Consider the following 23,700-nt stretch of genomic DNA (forward strand, 5'->3'; position numbering starts at 1 on the left):
CCTCCCTTATGCTGAGTCTAGCAAATGTATGGGATGAGTCAGTTCAGCTCACCAACACGATGGAAAATAAATTTTCTCTCCTCCGTTGCTTAGTTTTCCATTGAGTCAGTGAGCTGAATCACGCTCCGGCGCTGCTGCGATTGCTGGGTCTGATGCAGGAGGAGCCGGTGGCCCGAGGCAGGAGGGAGCCGGGCTGCTCCCTTCGTGCCTGCCCTGGGATGGGTGAGGAGCAGAGTGAGAGCGTAAACTGAGAAACGCTGCTCAGAAATGCAGAGAGAAGCGTGGAGGAAGGCATGCAGGTTATGGAAGGATGCAGGGGAGGCTGAGCAGTCATCGCAGACCCCCCGCTGCAGGAATCTGAAGGCAGGGTGGCAGATAGGAAAAGCTGTTTAAACAGAGCTGTCACTCAGCTGTCAATATCTGGAGGCACACGTTGGGCTGGGCTGGTTTACTGGGAAGGCAGATCAAAGGCTGCAGAGCAACAAGCAGCTGTGCAGGGAGGACGGAGCTGAGCTTTCCTTGAGGGACGGCAGCGTTTTTTTGTCTGGGAAGAGCAGGATCTCTCTGGGCATGAAAGAAGAAAAGGTTTCAAGGGCTGGAGGTTGCAGCTGTTTGGCAGGAGCAGAATTGAAAAGCTGAAGGATCTGAGTCCCCCTTGAAGCCCTCTCGTTAACGTGAGGTTAAAGCTGGGAGCTGGGAGGTGTGTGTGCTCCTGCCATGCCTATCCCAGGCAGCGCGCCCGTGCAGCACCCAGGCAGCGGTGCTAAAATACACACCATACGCTTTAAGGAGCTTCACAGCAATCATGTCTTTGAATTCGCCTCAGAAAGCTTCTAACTGTAGCAAAGAGAAAAACAAAACAGCATTTTTAATTTTACTTCTGTCGGCTGCAAGACCTCCAGTCGTCCTGACGAATTCTGTATTTTCACTAATTTTCCATGTAGACACCTGTTGGTATCAAGCGAGGCAAATCAAGCCAACTGCACACAGACCATGTTTGCTTCCTAATGCGTGCACAGAGCACGCTGTAGGGCTGTTCCAGTGCACCACAGTGATGATGCACTGTTACATGAGAGAGGTGAGCTCTATTCTAATGGCTTGAAAGAAAGAATGATGCCATTGTGTAGCGCCAGTAGTACTTGCTGTAACCCCTGTTTGAGTCCAAGGCAGCTATTCAAGGGTATAGCTTAAAATAAGTTCACATTAATGAGTTATTGTCGTGCTTTTCCCTTTGTTTAATATGTTTCTTGCAATTCTTAATGGCACTTCAGTAGCTCAGAAGAACTGAAGTCAAATGAAGAAACTTTGTAATGCAAAACAATATGATAGATGTTTGTGAGTGAGCATGGCAGGGCTGGACTGATGGTTGGACTTGATGATCTTAGTGGTCTTCTCCTACCGTCATGATTCTATGAGTAAAGGCACCTATTTAGTTTAAAATTACAACAGGAATGTAAATTTTGGTTTGTTTATTTTTACTTGCTACTTTAGTTCCAGACTGGGAGCAGGACAGTAAAAGTTGGTATCTTTTATATTAAGGGTCTTAATGAGAGTGAGAATTGCAACTGAAGAACAGTGATGATAAGTAGAAGAGCTGGGAATACAGCATTCATGTTTGGCATCGTTTTGTGTTTGAGACTCGGTATGGGCGTGCAAGTTCTTTGTGCTTCACGTAGATCGCCAAGGCATCCTTCAGCTCTGGGAGCAGCTCGGTGCCTGAGCAGCAAGCCCTGAAAGCACTTGACCTGGAAAAATTGGTGGTGCAGGGAGGGCTGTGCCCAACGTGGTGTCTCAGCGCGCTCCTCCCCACATGGCCCCGGGGAGGATTTGAAGATGAAGGGTGTGCGAAGGAGGGAGGATTCCTCGCGTCTCATTTCTGTTATCTCCGTGGAGCTCCAGTGGTATTATCAAGACAAATAGTATGCCAGAACTTAAAAGTGAACATATGTTTATGGGGGTGGTAGGGAATACAGAGGTCACTGTTGTTTCTTTCTAGTCACAGAAGACATAATGGGGCCTGGTTCAGATAAATTAAGATGTGGAGCTTAGCTCGTGTCAAGACTGCACTGGTGTAATTATAAGTTGACTTCTTTCTGGGTCCCTCAAGTTTTCAGAGTCAAATAAAAGTGTTCAGCAAGACTTTTCTAATGTACTTTAAGTGTTGAGAGTGTGATCTGATTGCAGCTGATCCCTCTTGGCTCCCGAACCGATTTTACTCGGATTTGAAAAGTTTTCAGTGAGTTTCCAAACACTTATTTCCATGTCATTTCAGTGCTCTGCTTCCTTTGTCACTGGACTTTATTTATATCTTGCTATTTTGATGACCTTCTCGTCCCATATCTCCTTACGCAGCTGGAAGCTGGCATATGTAATTCGTTTTTTATTCAAGTTAAAGTTGTCAGAGTGCTTTCTTTAAGAGCCCAAATAGTTGCAGAGCACATTTTTAACAGAACTTTAAACCAGGCAGCTTCACTGATTTTTAACTGCTTTTAAAAAAAATTAAATCAAAGCTTTCTGCCTGGTGGGATTGTTTGGAGTTCTGGTACTGAATTTTGGGAGGAAAAAAGAAAAGGTGTGAAAGTTCCCGTGATTTACAAACTGCTTCCGTCAGAAAGTCTCTGATCCCCTCGGAATATGTTGTTTCAGTTCTGCTTTATACTTCAGTCGCTGTGTAACTGGCGAGGAGTGAATAAACCATGTGTAATATTTAAGGAGAACATAAGTACAAATGCCCTTTATTAAAATGTAAAAAGCTGTAATAGGAAAACAGATCCATTCGGTTGTTTCGTAGGAATGGAAGTGCATTTATTCTGAGTGCTTCGGTTTTCCTTGAAGGGGCAAATGAGTTTTTCGGAATACAGCACAGAATCCGTTCTGCAATGCTAATTGTATTTAATAATAGTCATTTAAATTTGGCTGCGCTGTGCTGAGCGGCAGCGAGAGAAAATCGTATGTGGGAACGCAGAGGTCCCGAAGTCCAACATATGGTGCTCTGGCCTTCAAAGTCTGTCTCCGTGCACCCAGCAAATATCTCCGAAGCCTTTCTGGTGGCTGCCCCCCCCCCACCCATCTGACACTCAGGCACGGATTTCTGCTGCCCGATGCCTTTCCAGCGTTGGCGCTTTGTTCCGTATTCTCATTTCAAATACTCTGCGTGTGAAGAATGTTCTGAGTTGCTTATGTTCTCGTTCCCTAATGAGCATCGGTCCATCTGTGACTGCTTGGATTGGAGTTAATAAATGGGTTATTCACCAGCACCAATCCTTGCTCTCCGGCACGTCACGTCAGATGCCCTCTGCGGTTCTGGTGCCTCCCCGCAGCCTTTCTTGGTGAGCTCTGGAAGCACAGGCAGTGCTTCTTGAGGGTTTTGTACCTCGCGCTCCCGTGCAGTTTCCACGGTCGTCCTGACCGTTCAGTTTTCTGCCCTTAATCCTCTCCGCGGTGATCCCTGCAGGTCACTCTCAGCCGTAAGACTAATCTACAGCAGTCACGTGCAGGTCCCGCGCTCTGCCCCCGTGCTCCGTGCCTCCCTTCATTACTCTAAGCATCCCCCAGCCCCTTCCCCTGCCCACTTCATTCTGGCAGCGTGGCCGTGGCACCGAGGACGGCAGCTCCTCTCCTCTCCTGGCACCTCTGCTTCCCGGCGGCGCGTCGGGCTGGCAGCGCGCGCGGCAAAGTACCACAATAAAATACTTTCCTGAAACACAGAGACAGTAAACTCTGTCCATTGTTTCTGCCTTATCTACCGAATCAATAAGTGGTTAAAGAATTCAAGGACGTTTTTCAGACAGGACCTTCCTTTTTTAGTGCATGTTGACGTACGCACCTTTAAATGGCTTCATAATATTAGCCGCTTTTCAAATATGCAGAAGAATTGGTATCAGGCCTTTGTATCTGCAGTTCTTCCTTGCTTTTTATTAAAATATGGGAACGATAATCTCCGTGCTTTAGGTTTCCTGATTTGAGTAAGCTGCTGGAAAGCGCTGCCAGGCTTTCTGCTTCCCTTTCTGTCTCTGCTTCGGAGCAGTAACCCAGTGGAACTGGTCTTGTTGGGTTTGGGTGGTTTCTGTCAATATTTAGTGATTGTAAATCCTGTATTTTCCAGTACGTTAAGAAAAAGTTTGCAAAAAACCCCAAAAGTTTCTGTGGAATGAATACTTTATTGTCAGTGCTGTAAGGCTGCCCTTCCTTCCACAGTGGAGTTTTAGAGGAAAATACAAGTTCAGAGAAAATAATAGATGGTGGGAGATAGTTTTTTTTCCCCTTACCTGGGCAGGCAGCTTCCTAAATGAGCACTGCATGAATTAATGCAGAGTAAGAGCAGACGTGAAGCCAGAGCAGCCTGCCTTCAGCTCCGCAGCACAGGGCAGCTCGGTCTCCATGGGTCTTTGCATGGAAAAGATTCAGAGCTGTTTAGTGTTCAGTAGCAGAGGGTGCCCAGGAGTACATCTTTTCATCTCCTCACGGGCTTAGTGGAAATAATAGAAAAATATGCTTCCTACAATGAAAGCAGAGCGTGACATCAGAAGGGCACACAGATCCCATTCGTTGCGTTACATCTTAATGAGCAGTAAAAGAAAGTTACTGAGGAGAACGCGTGTCCGGCAAGCGCCTGGCTTTTGTTCTTTGTATGAAGATTTAAAGGGAAGAATCACAGTGGGCAGCAGTGTTCTTAAAAATATCGATTGCTGTTGTGCTGAAACAGGACTTCAAATTACATTCAGCACAAACATAGCAGAAATACTCTTCCAAGGCTCTAGGAGCTGTACACAGGAGATTAAGTTCCCAGTTTATGTGTTACGTTTTCGCTGATTCTTATAGCTCTGAGTACACGGGTTTTATTGGACCAAGTCTAACACCTGCCTTTCTCCTCACCCCCTTAGATTGACGCATTGGGTAAAAGAAGCAAAGAAGCAGAGGCAGCCTTCTTGAATGTTTATAAGAGATTAATTGATGTCCCAGGTAAGAAAATGAATTCCTTATTCTGAAAACCTTACGGCGTATTTTGGTGTGAATGCTGCTGGGTGTTTTCTCCCTTTGCTACGTTAAACTTGAGTTATGTTTTGATTCTGAAACCAAACGTTCCAGCATTCTTTCTAATGGAAGGAACTGAGTGAGCCCTCTCTTGAAGCTGTTCATGGACTTGACTTTTCAGTGTTTGTATGAATCAATTTTTATTATTAAAATATTGCGTGATTCCGAACAATTCATTTATTTGGGTTCACAGTTTAAAAAGAAATACATTTCAAAATTCCATCGAGAGGCAATGCGTGTGCTTTCAAAGGGCAGAAAATTTCTCGTACCTCTGAAGGAGGAAAAAAAGGCCTTGCTCTTTACTTGCAAAGGCCAATTGCTGTGCTCCTGTTCATGTGTGAAGAGCGGGAACGCGTTGGATACTGAAAAATAAATCACTATCAAATTTCAGTTCTGTTCCGTGTAAGTGTGATGAAACATTTTTTGTAAGGCCTTTTCTGAGTATGTATCTTCAGCTTGTCTTTAGTTTTGTTATCACTGTTCTCCAGATCGTTTCTTTTTACAGTATTCTGGGAGTTGATTTGTTTTGTTTTGCTCAATGTTGGAGACATTACTGTCCGGACAGAATTTTTTATTTCTTTAATTATTATTTTGTTTTTATGCAACTGCACCTTTTTAATGTATTATCTACAGCTTAACTGGTTGAAAGGCCAGTGCTTTTCAGGAGCTCACTCAGCACTAACATATATGTTTTTAACAGCAGTGTGGTGCCCAGCGGCCAGTCCCTATGCGTGGCACACGTGGAGCAATGCAGGGGCTCACATTGCTTGTCCCAGACCATGACTGCCCTCCCTCTCTGTCCCAGCCCGGCCCAGCGTGCTCGTTTCCCACTATAAATTGGGAGGCCAATCTGGTGTCTGGTGGTTTGGGTAATTTTCGCCACCAGAATTCCATGGGAGCCTTCAGATGCTCCCATGCAGAGGCTTTTTTTTCTGAAGCCTTGCATCATTGCAGGTGCTGGGATTGGAATAGCAGAGTCAGGCTAAAGCCTGGTGGAGTAGGTAGGACAGACCTCCCATGCTGTGATGGGACATGTCTTTACACAGAAGGAACGTTCTCCTTCATTTGCAAGAGCAAAATTTGCACCCCTCTGTACACAGTCATAGTCCTTTGTCCAGCCTTCCCTGCACATGCCTTATCTTAAGTGTCAGAGAAGTATTTCTTTGATACTCTGACTCCATGTAAACATTTTGGCTTGGTGAAGTTGTGAGTGCGATGGAGTCTATGGGATTAGAAATATCTGCAGGTCTTAGTTCCACATTACATCGGTGAGTATCAGAGCATGCCAGTGCCGTCAGAGGCACATTCCAGATTCTGCAGAAGTCTGTCCAATCTCCTTTAGCCGTGTGGAAGCACAGCCAGTACTCAGTATTTACAACAAATAATACAACAAGAAGGAAAACTGCCATTAGGAATGTACAGCACTGGTAACGGTCACGATGCGGTGGGGCTGAGTTAGGCAAACGTGCTCATGGCGCAGCACGCACAGACTTCCACACTGGGGCTGTCTTTGTGGAGGGCTGTCCTTTCCAGAAGACAGCAGCATTAATCTATTGCATGTGCTGTTCTGCCTCTGTGCGGCTTATAAATCTTCAGACCTGTCCGTTTGGCATTTCAGATATTTAGGTAGAGGTTTCGCTCCGAAACCCTGCCGTGTTTTCTTTTCAGTGTGAGAAGGGAGCTGTGATGTTCTGAGAAAGCTATGGCTGGAATGCTGCAGTGGTTGTTTAGCGTTGAGCATCGCTGTTACATGACAAGGGCGCAGTTTTATCAGGCGTTCAATATCCTTTATAGGACCATATAATAATTGCAGCTGAAGTTTAATTCCCAGCAGCCAATTTTATGGTTCTTGAGGAAAGCTTGTATTCCTCTCTTCAGTAATAACGTGCACACTTTATATAATTAAAAAGGGCTTCTATTTTAATTTTAGTACACAATGATCTGTATTGAAACTCCAGCGATGGTGCTTTATGGATTCAGCTACGTTTAATGATTTTCTTTGCTGACTTGGAGCAGAGTTTTCACTCAGGCTCTCCAAGTGAAGGATTTGTGGGAAAACTGGTGTTCTGTGCATTTTTCTGCATACATCAAGTGGTTTTCTCTTTAAGAGATAGAATAAACCTTTCCACGTCTCTCCAATTTTATGCTACCGTTAAAAGAGAATTATCATTGGTTTGTGCTGCAAAATGTATCCCTCCTAAAGGGAAGTACATATGACAGAAAACACTTCGCTTTATGTGCATTTATACAGCTGTAATTCTCACTCAGATCACTCTGTATGCTTGAGACTGAACCTTTTTAATTAATGGAATTAATTTTCTCATTTAATTGCCTTACTTTCAGTATGCAGTCGAGAGCTAGAGAAAAGTGAATGCTGCCACATGAATTGCACTAATCAGCAAGGTTGTCACAACTTACCTTTAAAAATAATGTGGATGTATTTATTGTGAGGTGAAGGGAGGTTGAGTTTGTACTTGGAGGAAGCTTTCTGCCATCTGTGCAAGATTGCTTTCCTTCTAATTTTATAGAATAAGTGTGTTATGTTAGACCCTTGGCTTTCAGGGTCTTAATCTTGCAAACACTGAGAGTGAAATAGGAGCCCGGTTTTCTAAGTGTTTGGGGGAGCAGTGTTCCCTTGCGGTACATTCCTAATTCTCTCTTTCTAAAGCTGAAACAGAAAAATAACAAGTGTGAACAATATTAAAAATTCTGTATTTTTCTTGTAAAAAGGAACTGTGTTCGATACTTACAAAGTTTATTTTTCTTTTCTTAAACTCAGCTTCACTGCGATTTCCAAGTAAAGGCTAAAAGAGGGACCAGAGTTGAATGCCAGACAGCAGTATCTGCATAAACTGCTTGAATTTCACTTTATGCTGTCTCTTTATTGCTGTGCAATTACTGCACAATGCCAGAGTTTCATTTTCTTGGCTTTCAGTAATGCTCCCGTTACGAATGGCTGCTGTGTAGACAAAAAGAAACAACTTCTGCCTTTAAACAGAAAATCCTCTATCTTGCCGTGGCATCAATTAAACTGAATTCGGGTGCACACCTTGCAGCAGTGCCCGAAGCTGTCAGGGCAATACCTGTAAGTCTGCCTGCTCCTGCTGCTCCCTGCGCTTGGGGAGAGCTCACTCAGGTGCTGCTGTGCTCAGGTCCCACGCTCAGCCCTCAGCCTCCCTGCCGCTGTCCTGCACCTCGTTACACCCTGCAAGGATACAGTAAGGAATCGGGTGGAGGTTTTTCAGCATTTGCATGTTCTGAGGGGCAAGGTAGGTTAGCACAGACTTGCTGTCGGTTTGGTGGGACTGTGCAGCTGTTTAGGGCTGAACTGTAAACTGTGCACACTTCTGCTTGATCTGAATGTCATCAAGAAGGAACTAAATGAAATGTCTCTTGCAGCATAAAAGGGTTGTGTTTTTATTGGAGATTCTTCACAGGTCTGCTGTGATCAGATTCACCATCAGTTTGGTGCTACATAATGTGCATTTTAGCTCAGAGGAGCCCCTTCTAAGGACAGCATAAAACAAAAGAGAGGGTAAAGAGAAGAAACGTACAATTTTTTTAATGCATCCTGTCAAAACAATAAAAAGCAGTAACCATGAGAGATGGCTGAAGTGGAAATATTGTCTTTCCCTTGCTCCTGGCTGCCATAAATTGTGTGCCCAGCGCCGGGCTGCCCTGCGGCGGGGGCTGGAGGGAGGTGGAGTGTTTGCAGGAGTCACAGCCTTGCAGGTCTTACACTGCCCGGCACAGGGCTTTCTTTTCCAAGGGGTGATTGAGCTGAGCAAGCACAAACTTCTTTTAAAATAAATAATCAATTAAAGTAAATGTTAGTGAATTACTTCTACAGGCAGAAATCTGTTTCTCACCCATAAGGAAAGCTCAAGGAACACAGTTCCCAGCTCCATTTGCTTGTGATCATTTACCATTTAGCCACTTGCTTTGCTGCTTGGGCTGTGAGAGGACTGCCATTCAAAAAGTCGCTCGATCAGTGTCCTGTGATTAAAGGTGACATGAGAAAAAGACAGGTTAGATTTCTTTTTCAGAAAAGTTATCTCTTGCTTATGTTGGAGGTGGTAAATGTGTATGAAGTCGTCGTATTCTTGGACATTATGTGACTTGTTTGGATTCTTTTGTAGAGCGTAATGTTAAGCAGAAGGCATAAAGGTTAATACCCGTGCTGATAGGAGGAGGTCTGTGCAGTCTGTTTGCACCCAGATGACCAGAAGGCTGCACAGTGTGCTGAAATGAAAAGCCAAGCACGCAGAGCCTTTGTGCCTGTCGAGGAGAGCTGCGCAAATGCAATTCAGGAAATTCATGCTAAAAACATGGCATGCAAAAGTTAATTCTAAGCGTGCTTTCCATTCGGCTAGTTGTTAATTGTTTCAAAACTCTAAGAGAGCAAGATTGGGCTGTAATACGAGTTTGTGGTATATCCCGACTGATCAGCACAGACCATTTCTGAGGAGTGTTTGCTGCCGGTACACATGATGTGAAAAATTCTAAGCACTTCCAGGTTTGATAAACAGTGATAGGTGTCAAAGTGATCACCCTTTCTCAAATGAAATACACGTAAATAAAATTGGAGCAAGAGGCGTAAAATGAAAAGGCTGATGGTGTTTTTGCTGTCCCTAACTTTGCAATGGAAATGAATATTCATAACGAGTGCTTTTGCTCAACGTTAGAGAGAAAACAAATCAGCGTGACAGTGAGTAGTCCTAGGAGGGAAGGAAGCAAAATGAACTTATTCATGGACAGCAGCAGCAGTGCATACACCACCTCGGAGAGAGCAGTAGGGTGTCTTTCTAAACGCACTTGAAAATCTGATAAAATTAAGCAGAAAATTGGACGTAGTTAATACTTGAAAGAGTGAAAATTAGTAAACCCATGCGGCTGCAGGTAGTGATGTAGCTCGTGACTGTATCCCATCTGAAGGCTGACGCTTTGATGCTTCGCCAGCATGTTCAGGCCAGGTTAAGAAAAAAAAAAAAAGAGAGACTTATGTAAACATATTTAAAATGCCCCAGTTTTGGCTGGAAGAGAAGTCTATAGAATAAAAAATGAGGGAACGTAGGCATTGGAGATTTTCCCACAAACTGTTCTGCAAACCTTTGCACAAAAGAATGCCTGAGGTGGGGGTGAAGAGCTGCGTGGGGAGATGCGGAGCGGCGGTTCGCTGGGGTCAGTGGCTGCTACCCCTAATTTTCCAGCACTGAGGAACGTGGAAGCAGCTCGTAATCACTTCAGCCTCCTCCCCTCTGGGGTCGCAGTTCTGCACCGTGCCTCTCAGGAACGCAGCATAAAAAACCATTTGGGATCTGTGCTGGCTGAGTGCGTGCTGGTTGGGCACCCTGATAGGGTACGTGGTTATTTTCTGATGAGGCACAAAGTCCTGGCCACTGCTGCTCTTTATACTCGTTCACTTTATCCTTATTGAAACGAGAGTCACAATAACTAAAAATAGCTTTGATACTTGAATATGCGGCTTCCAATTGGGCTTGTCTGATCACATACTTTTTTCATCCATTTTTCCTCGCTGAATTAATAAATGGATAAATTCCTTTGTAAAAGCTGGAATAAATATTCTAAGGAAGAAATATCCCTAAAGCACGCACTTTGAAAAATTTATTGCGTGGTTGTCAAGCCCTATTTTAGCTGGTAGGCTGGAGGCACGGAAGGAAGAGGGGAGATGCAGATAAGGGGAAGGATGCAGTGAACGGGCACAGGAGAGCCCTGCAGCAATGGGCACCTGCACCTGGAGGTGCCACTGCCACACCCTGTGCAAGCTCCTGCTTTAGGGACTGGGGTTAGGACAACCCTAACCCTGGTAGCTGGAGCACGGCTGCATATTCAGAGCAGAAGAGGCAGCGTGTGGATGCACGTGTGATGGGGAGTATCAGACTTTCCCTTCCTCAGCTGCAGGAATGTGAAGTGGAATCAGAACAAACCCCTCTGAGTACACACAGAGCTTTCAAACACTATGGAGGGTTCTCTTTTCTTTTTATAATCTCAAAACAGAAGAAATGAAACTTTCAGCATACGAGTGATTTTCTGCAAATGCCCTTTGCTTTGTATTGAGCTCAGTGTGCAAGCAGTAAATTCCAATGTCTTCAGCCATTACAAGAATATTAATGACAAACTGGAGCACTTTCAGTTGCGATGGTTTCTCTTATAACTCACTAGCTCCTTTTTTAGCTGGCATATTATAGTGCCATAAAATCTTGTATCACCTATTATGCATACCCACTTTGAATATTAGGAACTTCTCTGTGGATTAATTTTGGTTCCTTCTTTGAAAATAAAAGGAACTGAGACACAATTCATTAAGGAATCAATCATTTACACTGCCTTGTTTGACTGTTGGTTACCGGCATAGAGAAGCATCTCATGGCCTGATGCAGGCCCAGAGCATCCAGCAGGTCGCCATGCTGGTGGATGAATAAAGGATCATAGAATGATAGAATATCCCAAGTTGGGAGGGACTCATAAGGATGGAGTCCAACTCGTGGCTCCATACAACCATCCAAAAATCAGACCATATGTCTGTGAGTGTTATCCAGACATTTCTTGGACACCAGCAGCTCGGGGCTGTGCCCACTGCCCTGGGGAGCCTATTCCATGCCCACTGCCTACTCTGGTGCAGAACCTTTTCGTGATGCCCAACCTGATGCTCCCCTGACGCAGCTCCATGCTGTTCCCTCGAGTTCCATCATTGGTCACCAGAAAGAGGATGTTTTGAGATAACAGCCCACAAATTTAAAAGCCACATAGTGGTAAAGGGATCTGTGGGATTGTGGCTGAAATGGCCATACCCCGTCTCACACCATTTCAGTTGACCCTGTGGGCATCAGAGTGTTGCCACTGCCACTTTATTGCGATTAATGGGGAGCGGAGCCTGTTGTGTTGTGTCTTTGTCATCCCTATTTGGAGGGGCTGCATTAGAACTGGAAAAATTCTGCCTTGCTGCTTTTGGAGCTTGACAGAATTTGGTGCTTGCTTTCTCGCTGGTGAGGGAAATGGGCATTCGGGATTGCTGGTGGAGCCCTTATGGAATGCTCCGAGGGCAGGAGGGTGAGGAGAACGCTATGAAAAATGGGAAAAGTAAGAGGAGGAGAGAGATCCCAGTGCTGTGGGGTGAGGGAGTAAGAAAATGTGTTTAATTCTTGATGGAAGGAAGGATCTTTTCATGTTCTTTATGAAGCAAGGAGCTGGAGAGATGATGAGCTTTGTTCCAAGCAAAATCACGGCTGTAGCTCCTCTGTCCCTGGGCTGCCAGAGTCAGGGGGGAACAGGAGCAAAGTTATCATTTATTCCGCGAAATCTTTGTCTCAGTCTCTCTAGGCTATTTCAATTTACCCCTGAAATTTCTGGGGAATAATTAATGAATTAATTAAGTATGCTGTGAGGTGTTTGAATATTCAAAAGCTACAGTGTAATTATTATTTTTTCCAAAGCAGGCTTTCAGGTTATTTTCAGATACAGTCTCCCAAGGAAGCTCGGGACCCGGAGTGGTGCCTTCAGGAAACCCAAAAACTTCTGCATTGTGGCGAGAGCACTGCGGCACCGCCGTGCTTTAAAAATAATAAATAAAAACAGAGTTAAAATTGCGTTAATAACGCCGTGCTGAGGAGGAGTTGTTCCTTCCCTCCCTTATCGCTTTGCGTGGGTGTTTGTGAGCGACCAGAGGAAGCCTTGCTTACACTACAGTTTGGGCAACAAAACCACGGTCTTTGTGGAACGGATTATTTTTAGACCCAAACCTTTGGAAACACATTACGGCGGAATGAAATATTAATTGCCCCCGAAGTTTGGCACTGTTTCATAACTTGCTTTCTTCGCGAGGAGGGAGCGCGGAGCCCTTTGTTTTGGAAAAGAGCTCCATCTTAAGATACGGACAAATTGCTGCGTGGCTCTGCCCACGTTGTAAACAAACAAATCGGGGCCGCGGGCACCGCGCTTTCACAAAGGGTTCGGGCGCTTTTTAAAACGGCGAATTGCGACTTTTTGGTGCGTGCGGCCGCTGCCTCCGCGCAGCGCCTCAGGGAGCGCCGTTCCCGCTCACACAGCCGCCTCAGGCGCGCCCCGTCCCGCTCCGCCCGCTCCAGGCCGGGCCTTGCCGCTCGCCCCCCGCCGCCCGGGGCTGCCGGGAAGGGCTGAGTGAGGGCGGCCCCAGCGTCCCGCCGGGCTGCGGGCACCGCGCGGTCCTGTCTGTTTCTCTCCGTGTTTAAGCGCTGACAGCGTTTTTCTCTTCCCTCGGCTGACAGCTCCGAGCAGCGCGCGCTGTTCAGGCAACTTTTGTGCATCCACCTTCCGAAACACCACCGAGGGGTTCTGAACGCCGACCTCCAACGCAGCGTTACGTTCTGGAGCGTTTCCCCTCCTCTCCTTAAATAACGAGGGTGGTCCCAGCATACTCCATATCGAGACAGCTTTTCATCAGTCGCTCATCAGCATGCTAATTGCTGTATGACTAATTATGCCCTGAATTCCAGTTGATTTTCTTAATGAGACAGCTGGGTTAATTATGTAATCGTATGATTACATTAGCCCAGAGTGCCCCGGCGCAACGTGAGCAGTGTGATGTCAGTGCTTGGCCCCCCCAGTGCCCGGGGAGGGCAGCGGGCACTGCTCTGTGCAGGCACCCACACCGAGTCACTGAGAGTGCTGCCTTTGTCCAGCTCAGCGCTGAGCCAGGGTTTGGTTTTTCTGAACAAAACTCAGTTTGGAAATGGAGTTGGCCACCGTTAGCCCGGTGGTGCCTCCTGGTTTGAGGCTGCAGGTGTGAGACGCTGCCTCCATCCAGCTTGTAATGTAAAGCAGCGTTTCATCGAGGTCTGTCTATAGGTTGCTTTGAAAACTGTGCTTTGTTTACATGCAGAAGCAGGAGCACCGAAAATTTGTTCTCTTGCATTGTTGATCAAAAATGATTTATCATCGGGGCATGAATATGGCATAAGAATGGTCTGTAAGTGGTACTGCTGCTGCTTTGCTCCCAGATTGTTTGGTGGACGACTTTAACTTCTAATATAACAACGTTGCCCTTTTTCTTTGCTCACATTTTGGTTAGCTGGGATCTGTCCACTCAGCTCCTCTGTGAGCACAGCAGCTGCTCAGCCCTGGGGAAGCGAAAGCAGCAATGCTGGTGCTAAAATGCAGTATTGCTCTGTAGTGTGGGGAAACCTCAGAGAATCAGAGAATCGTTATGGTTGGAAGGGAACCTTAGAGGCCATCAGGTCCAACTACCCTGCCATGAGCAGGGGCACTGTCAGCTCATCAGGGATCAGGTCTGGGTGCATGAGGCTCTGTGCTGACACACGGTACAGAGGGCATCTTTGTGGGGTAGGGTGCAACAGGTGGCTTAGGAGAGCAGAACGGAGCAGGAAAAGATAGAGGCATGTACAGAACTTTGTAGAAGAACAGGCATCTCCATTTACTGTTGGGCAATAACAGTCACGCTAAGCGCTTTAAGTTTTGGATGAGCTGATTCTTTTTGTCTTTTTTCTCATTTCTTATTTATCTCGTGTCGCGCAGAGATCCTGAACTTCTGCAAGCCAGATAAGAGCCAAACAAGGAGAATAATTTGCAATGAGTTTTCTACATTTAAGTGTTAACTGAGATGATTTTTCTCTTTTAGCAGTTACAGAAAAGGCATTTCTATCTTTGTTGCTGCCTACAAGCTAGTGGCATTTGATTTGTCTGAAGCATGTGTGCCTGTTGTTTGTGTAATGAATCGAAAGTTTTGGTCCATTGCTTGTTTAAAAATTCAGTGACCTCCTGTTAAATGACATGAAACACACTTTGTAAGCCTGGTTAATATACAAAGGTATGCTTCTTCATGCATGCATACATTGGGAAAAGTGGAGTATTTTTATTTATTTTTAAATCCACTCCACTCAAATAGGGTTTATACTTGTTTCATATTAATTGGTGTTCATAAATACTTCAGAAATCATGGCCTTTTAGGGGTTTTTTTTTGGTTTTTTTTTTAATTAAAGAGCACGTTAAGGCTTGTCGTGAGAACTGAATTATTTGTGTCTCCGGTCACAATGTCTTGGTCATCTTATTGCCATGCAGTGATTGGTTTTCTTCAATGCAGTTTGTAAAAATTAAGGCTAAGAGGTGCTTGAGCCTTGTCCTTCGGCAGCATTTAGTGGCTGCAGGCCCTCAGTCCTTCAAATAGGCTCTGGTAAAGTTTGAAGCTTAATGCACAGAGACTGTTTTTCCATTTTGTTTGTTCTGCCACTGTTTTGCTACTTGAACATTAACCTTTAATAGAGCTAAATTAAATATACATGTCCTGATGAATAATTATGAGATCGCGAGCATTTTCATTTTGTGCATAAAGCTGCTGAGGGACCTCAAATTTGACTAAGGGTTTTGTCATCATTCGCTTTATAATGCCCATGTTATTTTTGTCTGATTTAAAAGTAGAAAGCCGTGTGTATTTGGAGCAAGATGCATCTGTGGTGTCTGGCCTTCCTACAGTGGGCTTAGTAAAGAAAAATAAAAAGGGGCGGGGGGGGGGAAAAAGAAGAAGAAGAAAAGAAAACCGCACCAAGGAGCGCAACTCAAACTGCCGGCTGCAGCGGGGTGCGAGCGGGAAACATTTGGGAAGCTTTCATATTTCATGCTTAGTGCTTTTGATTGTATTGAACTTGTGCTTAAATTGCAAAAATGAAAAGGGGCGGGGGGGGGGGGTAAAATCACAGTCACAGTTCTGTAAAGTTCACTTTCTTTCCTTGTGGCATTTTAATGCTCTTTTATAGAAATACCACAAGAAGAGCTAAGATCCCCGTCTCCCCTAATTCCTGTGAGAACATCAGGCTGCCCGGGCCTGGCTCCTCAGCGCAGTGCTGAGCTGCACGCACGTGACGGAGCGGTTGGTCCCGAGAAGGGTCGCAGACCTCCGTGGGAGAGGGGCATGTTGTGACAGCCCGCGCCTTAATGGGGCCGCACATAAATATTGTACGGGCTTCAACTCGTGCTACTGCTGTGACTTAAACTTGGTGTGCGGTTCCTTACCTGTACCCCCCTGTCTCTGCCACAGTAACATTTTAAGTTTGATTTATTATAAATATTTTAATGCAGATAATAATAACGAAAAGTATTTGGCCTAAAAAGCATAAATGAAAAAGCGATGTAGTCATAAACTATGTATGTACAGAGAACAGATGACAAGCAACCTAGATTTTGTATTATGAACGGGGTAATGCCATGAGCTGTTGAAGAACTGAAGTAACAAAATGCAGCAGACTGCTACTTACAATGTCTCTGAGCTCAACATAACCCAGTACTATTCTTTTATAAACTATGAAACAATGCTGGCATATTGAAAAAACACACAGGCTCATGCTTAATGTGTTAACAGAGGTACAATAGACTTATTATGTGTTTCCAGAGACTGAGGGTGGTCTGAAAAATTAATGACTGTGGTGGTTGAAAATTAAGTGAACTCCCTAACATATACTGTTGTTGATCCGCTGAGTTTGGTGTTTAGCATTCCTCGACAGGAGACTAAATCTTTGCAGCCATTTCACAAGAGATGCTGGCGCCCATAACAGAAATGTATTCAATAATCTTTTATAAGTCCGCCGGACTCCAGCATTTTCCTATCCTGATGGGGAAGAAAGCCCAGAGTAAATCACATGTGTACGTGTCAGGTGTGTCCTCGGAAAGGGAACCGGCGTCGGAGAATTAATATTACAAGAACTTACAAAATAATTTCTTACGTTTATTCTATTAGAAGCGTAAGAAAAATAGGGAACGCAGGTCACAAAATCCAAGATGCATGGTATTAAATTCACACAATTAATTATTATTGATCAGCCGCTCTGAGAAAATACAGCTTACATCTCTCTGATCAAATAACCTTTTAGTGCTCAGCTGTGCAGGAGAACACAGTTTTCATCAGAAATTCACTCCTGCAAAAGCGAAGGTATTTAAGGGACACCAGCTGTCCATGGACGGTACTGTCTGGATTGCATTTTTGCCTCAAACTCCTCATTTTGAAAAGAGAAACTTCAGGCTGTCACATGCTGTTGTGTTGTGACTGCCCCCAGGGCAAACTACCCTGTGGGTAAATGCCCCAATGAGGAAGGCACGCCCCACTCTAAAGGGTAGCCTAGATAAAGTTAACTATCCGTATTTTTTTAATTATGTAGGATACAGAGTGAGGAACATAAACAAAAAGTAATTAAAACTTGTCACTTGAACTACATATCAGAGCAAGAAGAGAAAAAGGGGTACTTGTACCCTGAGCTGCTGGAGTTGCAGAAGTGTTGCTGTTACCTTACATTTTACTTTACTGTTTCTTTTCCAGATCCTGTTCCAGCTTTGGATTTAGGACAGCAGCTTCAGCTGAAGGTTCAACGTATGCACGATATTGAAACAGAAAACCAGAAACTTAGGGAAACTCTAGAGGAATACAATAAAGAATTTGCCGAGGTGAAAAATCAGGGTAGGTCGCAAATGTATTTGTTTATAGCTTTTAATGCATACTGTCATTTGAAGACAGATTAAATCCAGTTTTATTTCTTATGGGCATTGTTGACAGTAGCATTGAAATTCAGTAAAGAAAGTGCTGTGGTGTATTACTGCCACTTCTGCATCTGTGCATGTGTGGCTTTGGGTTAGACTCTTTGGATTTCTTGAAAAGTTTCTGTAACACCACATCACAGAATGAGGCTGTTACTGCGCTGTAGCCTCCTCCAGTGCTGCCTGGAAGTGACTCCACTGGCTGAAGTTACATGGAGGCTGTGCTGCTGCTGACATCAAGCTGAATGGGCATGTGGGTGTGTGTAGAACACGTATTTTACACAGACATGCACAAAAACACCCCCAGTATTTCATACATGGGTACAGACTTGTACAAATGAAAATTTTACTGTATTGTGTTTTTCCTCATGTAAATCTGAATTATGTTGCTGGAGTACGTTCAGCATGCATACTTTACATTTACTGTACGAACTGTGCAAAGAGCAGTGTAGAGCAATGAAAACAAGCTAATTATCTTTTAATTAAGTTTTGACGAGACTGGAGTAGATGGACATAGATGAAAATCTCAATTAGATTTAAAGCCTGTTGTCTTTAGGACTGTTCAAGTTTTCTTGTATCTCAGAAGAACATGTTTCCTGCACCAGGAAACAAAATTTGCTTGGTTGTATGCCTGCTGCCCTGTACACGGGGCTTGTCATTTCCATATTCAGTACTAAGTTCTGGATCATAGAAGGGGCTTTTTCGAGGCATTTGGAGAAATTGAAACTTTCTTAGACTATGGAGCCACTGCACACAAGTGGGTAACATTTGAGAGCAACATTAGCGAGCAGGCTGGGTTCACTGTATCTCGTTTTCAGCAGAAGGAGCATCTATACCCCTGCATGATATCGACACGGATGGGATGGCCCCTGGGGAAGACGGGTCCCAGCCTGCAAAGATTCAGGCTGCACTACAGAAGGTGTTATGTGGGAGCCATAATGCTGCATGCCGGGCAGACTTGTGCTGGAAACATACAAGAATTGTTGCTCACTGTGCAGTTTTCATGAGGCTGTGCATCCCATACATGCAGGCATGACGTAGGGATTCATCCCAGAAAGCAGAGGAGATCTCAACTCCCATAGTTGTTTGCAGCAGCTGTGCACAAACTGGTGGTTTTGCTTTCCCTCGTGCACACTGACTTCCTTTCTGTTTTGCCACTCTGGTGTTTGCGCTGTGTTTGACGCCAGTGCAATAGTTTCACACTCTATTTCAAACAGGCATTAATAAGATATCCAGGGAAAAGCCTGTTGTTAGCTAAGGGTGCTTTGATCAGTTAATCTCTTTGTTTGGAGGGCTGTACACAAGCTGTACAATGCCTTTAAGAACTTCTTCCAAAACTGGTATAAGTGGCAGTGGCTAACAAGCTTCAGCTGACCTGAACAGCAAAAGAGGCACTTAGTTCTTGGAACAGTGTAGAGGATTAGTCTGTACCTAGGGGTAAAAACAGATTTTGTCGCAAAAGTAACACTTTTTTTCCCCCATATTTGTGCATTTTTGCATTAATTTTAGTACTCTGTTTCCTTTTAAAATAAGGCATTCAGAATGGATAAGATGCAACTCTAATAATTTCCTTGAGGTGGTTAAAATGGAAGCTGCTTATTTGACTCTATGCTTGTTCAGATACCTGATGACTTTTGCACATTTAGGTGTGAAAATACTTGCAGCAAAGATACCTCCAGCACAAATAGTACATCCTTTGTATGTATGAATGAGCATCCTTTTGCGAGTGTGAGGGAGCACTCTTTGCTTATTCAGGAGAGCAGAATTCATGTTTCCCAGATCTCAGAAGCATTTCTCTTTGCTCCTTAAAAAAAAAAAAGCGCCATGTCCCTTTCATGGCTTATTAATCAGTAATGAGACTCATCTGATTTTTGCGTGGCGAGCAAAATCCCACTCCTTCATTCAGAAGCAGCAGTTGTGCTGGCACTCAGTTCACCACTCTTCCCCTGCTCTCGTGGTCTCCCTGGCCAGCTGCCTTCAGTGCAGCTCCCAGCCTGCAGACCTTATCTCCAGGTATCTCTGTCTGCTGTGACAGTTCCCGAGTCAGGTCTGAAAGTGGAGGCTTTTAAAGGATTATCCTTGGTTTTGGTGGTATTATTGAGATATTTTTTCCCAAGTACTTAGGCTTTACTTTTCATAGCAGAGCTTGTCTTTCTCCCATATTTCTGTGGAACCAGAAATGTTCTATATCCAAAGGTATTTCTCCCAAAGCATTGTTAATGGCAGCTGCTAATAAGCGGATGCCTTTAACCCGCCACATCTCTCTCTAAGTCCACTGAAGTGTATTGCTAGCTGCGAGACTTCTGGCACTCTGATGCTTTTTCCAAATTCCATTATTGTTACAAAGCATACTCTGGTGAATGTCCTGCTTTTCCTCTCGTGGCCCCTATAAGGATTTGGTCCTTTCCTGTGGGTGGGATCAGAGGGCTTTCGCGTAGGAATGGGTGAGGGCACGCATGACACTGTCCATCAGTGGCTCTGTGGTGACTCTCCAGGTTTCTGCCTCATCTCTCATCCATCACCAGGCTCAGCAAATGCAAGGAAGCTCCTTTATCTGAGAGGAGGGTTTATTCAGATTCCCTGAAAGACTGCAAGTGCACTCACTTATAGAGCTGTAATAGTTGATGCTTGTGCATGAAGCCCGACGAGGATGACAAGGCAGTCTGAGTAACGGGAGTATGAAGGGCTCCAGAGTGTCTGTTGCATCTGATCTGTTGTTAGTACTGCAGTTAAATCTTAACTGCTGTGTTTGTCATCAGTTGTGAAGCAGAACAAAGCTGTAGCCGAGATATGTGTTCAATTAGTGTTAGATTGCGTCTGTGCATGAACCATAGTAAAACTGCCTCTTTTTACATGAGCACAGTTAGGTGAATTAACTGTCCTATGTATAAATGCATACTTAAACCCACACTGGGACTTTATTAATCTGTACTCAGCAGCGAGCTAATTTGAGACTGGTCAATAAGGTGATATTATATTTTACAATTGATTTTTTTTTTTAAGTCATGTTAGAGAAACCTTCTCTCTGCTTTCCAGCAAACTGCATTGATCCTTCTCAACATAAACACTTAAAGTTCAATTTAACATTTAGGGAGTAAAAGGTCTCTGAAGGGACTCATATCCATTGATTTTGTGTCAGAGTTGAAGAGCTAAAGTTTAAAACACACTGAGCCTACAGGGTAAAGAAAGCCTTGTGTTGTGGAGCCACGTGGAGCCATGTAAACTCATTCTTTCCCTATTGTTTTTCTGTAGAGGTTACAATAAAAGCACTTAAAGAGAAAATCCGAGAATATGAACAGACCCTGAAGAACCAAGCTGAGAACATAGCTCTTGAAAAAGAACAAAAATTACAAAATGATTTCGCAGAGAAGGAGAGGTGAGTGTGCATGTGTCCTCTGTATGTATTGTAGAAAAAGAGAGACGTGTTTTTCTGTTTACTCCTCCCATCCAGGATCCTTTCTTTGGTGTGCTGAGACAAGTCGTTTATTGAGGGATTCTGGTGATATATGTGTTTGACATGGAATCATTTGATACTCAACTTTGCACAGAAAAACAATTGTGAAAGTGTAGGAGTAAAACAAGGACAGATTGTTGCTTGGCAGTAGTGTTGTGTGGAGGGGTATCATGTTCAGAAGAGTGCAAACCTGCTTTTATTCTTCACTGGCTGTACTGTCCTCTGTGACACTAATCTTTCTCCATTAGTTAGGAGTGTAATTCACTCCACTGTGCCCACTCGCTGTGTCAGTGTCGTTGTGCAGTTGGTACAACCCTGAGGTATTTCAGATGGAACACTGTGCAAAAAGGTGCTTCACTCCTGCTCATACGATCATGTTTAAGAAGGGGACTGTGTTCCTGACCTAGAACTTCAAAATAACTTGCATACTCCGGTGTTAAAATTAACAAGCATTTCAGTTTTTACATTATTGTTAGTTTTATTTAATTTATTTTATTCATCTTGGATGAATTTCTAATCTTCTGCAAATAATAAGGAATGTTTGAATCTTGGAGGTCAGTGGGCAACAAATCTGGCTAAGACCAAGAGTTGTAAGAGGGAGTTCTTTCAAGCTGAGTTCCCTATCTTGAGAACTTAGTTCTCCCATGGAACAATAACACTGAGGCTAACACGTTCAGCTTAGCATAGAAACCTGTCAGTTTATGTGAGCTTTTTGTTGGTGCATGGATTGCTTAAATTCAGAGCTGAGTGGGAAGGATCTACCTATGAGCACAAGGCTTCTTCTGGTCGTCAGTATCCGTGGCTACTCTCTGATAAGTAACATGTAAGTAGTGACTTCAATAAGTACAATTTAGAAATGCATAAATATAGAATGACAGGTCTTAGAAAGCAAATAACAAAAAAAGAATGTATAGGAGAGATTTTGAGTTCTCCGAGTATGTAATTGGGGATGAAGGGAGCTGTTGCATGATTCTCACTACAAATAATAGTTACCAACCTGGTCACCCATGTTGGAGAATTAATGTATGTACCCTATGGAGTACAAGTCAGATGCTGGTATTTTTATAAGGCATTTCACAATTCCAAGACATGCAGAATATCTTAAAAGCAGTGTCACACAAATAACCTCTTCTGGGAGATGCTGAGCGCACTCCCTTCTAAAGATGAGTTTTATAACTCCTTTCCTTTAGCCATTAGCAAAGGGTGTAGTGGCTGTGTGGAAGGATGATGCTAACATGTGTTTTCCTGACACACACCAGAAAATACTGCCTGTGGTCATAAGAAATGTGAGCATATTAGAGGTCTGATTATGCTATATAGAAAATATCAATGTGAAATTTGTTTTGAAATATGTGGACTTTTTTTGAAGTAGCTAATAATATTATATATATTATACTGAAATTGGCATCCATTATAGCTGTGATGAAACAGCTGCCTCATCTATCCAGTACATCACTTATGGCAAGAAATTTCTTCATTATGACAGTAAAATGGAAATGTATCATTCTCCTTGTACTAACTTTGTACAACAGAGGGTGCTTGGTGACAATTTTCTTAATGTGTGTGACATTTCCAAAACAAATTATGCTCAAGAAAACCTTCCACTGAAGTTGTCATTTATATAGCAGTCAACTCTTGTATAATGTTCACAGCTTATGTTATGAGGTGGCTACACTGCTAAAATTTTAATAAGTGGGACTGCAAAGTATGAACAGTATTGCAATGTGACATGATTTATGGGTCCCAGTGAAGCACCTTGTAGTCTGTGTGGTGTTGTCAGTTGTCTGATTACGGTGGAGACAGTTAATCACTTTATCTTCCAAATTTGCAAAATACAAGTAAGTTGTTTAACATGATTGCGTGCTCTGTTCTCACCTCTTCTTTTCCGTTTACAGAAAATTGCAGGAGACACAGATGTCGACAGCCTCGAAGCTGGAAGAAGCCGAACACAAAGTTCAAGCTTTGCAAACAGGTTTGGCATCGCTATTCTGACCTATACCAGTGCTCAGGCTGGAAGTGAGAGGACAGAGATCCTTCAGTGGGTCAGGACTGTGCGTGAACCAGCTCTCTCACACGCAGAGATCCAGCAGAGCTGGAATGTACTTTGTGAATCAGAGCTTCTTTGGGGCTTCACACCTTAAATGAACACTTGAGTTGCAGCCAGTCTATTGATAAATACGGTGGGCACGGCCAAGCACAAAGCACACACAGCTTTAGAACATCACAGCAACGAAAACAGGCCATGGAACTTTTCATCCATGTTGTGTTTTGCTCTGGTTTCACACGTTTCTGATCTATGATAAATATCTGTAGTGGTCTGGGTTCAGTATGAGCCCAGTATCTCCTGGTGTGTCTTGCCTGTTCTATGATTTGCCATTAATATTTCTGCCCATCTCTGCATTCTTACATATTGCAGGTCAGGATGGATTTGTTTTTGTTTCCTTTGAGAACACAAGAAATTTTATTCCCTGAATTATCGCAATAAATATTTCAAATGAATAAGCAGTTTACCCAGCTTAATAAGAAATGAATAATGTCTAGCTTTGTTAAGCAGAATACAAACTGGACATTTTTGTAATGTAGACGTAATACCAAAGGAAAATGAAAAATCAAAAGATAAATTTCTGCAAAGTCATAATGGTTTGCCTAGGTAAGAGGACAGAGCAAGGAATTTTTCA

The 23,700-nt window shown here is 43.8% G+C and overlaps 1 protein-coding gene across 6 annotated transcripts in view; it reads left to right on the forward strand.

Annotated features, from left to right (window-relative positions):
• The window catches only part of CUX1 (cut like homeobox 1), a 176,772-nt gene that overhangs the window by 51,335 nt on the left and 101,737 nt on the right, over positions 1 to 23,700 (forward strand). For 4 of the 6 annotated variants that reach the window (XM_021415473.1, XM_021415478.1, XM_021415475.1 and 1 more), the window contains exons 1-4: positions 4,888 to 4,962; positions 17,354 to 17,491; positions 20,821 to 20,944; positions 22,918 to 22,994. In XM_021415473.1, the coding sequence (XP_021271148.1) occupies positions 17,407 to 17,491; positions 20,821 to 20,944; positions 22,918 to 22,994 (286 nt within the window). In that variant the 5' untranslated portion in view covers positions 4,888 to 4,962; positions 17,354 to 17,406. Of the gene's footprint in view, positions 1 to 4,883; positions 4,963 to 17,353; positions 17,492 to 20,820; positions 20,945 to 22,917; positions 22,995 to 23,700 lie in introns of those variants that run through there. The other 2 variants (XM_021415472.1, XM_021415477.1) reach the window with 1 other exon arrangement.

This window comes from Numida meleagris, chromosome 18 (genome assembly GCF_002078875.1).
Source record: "Numida meleagris isolate 19003 breed g44 Domestic line chromosome 18, NumMel1.0, whole genome shotgun sequence".
Taxonomy (NCBI): domain Eukaryota; kingdom Metazoa; phylum Chordata; class Aves; order Galliformes; family Numididae; genus Numida; species Numida meleagris.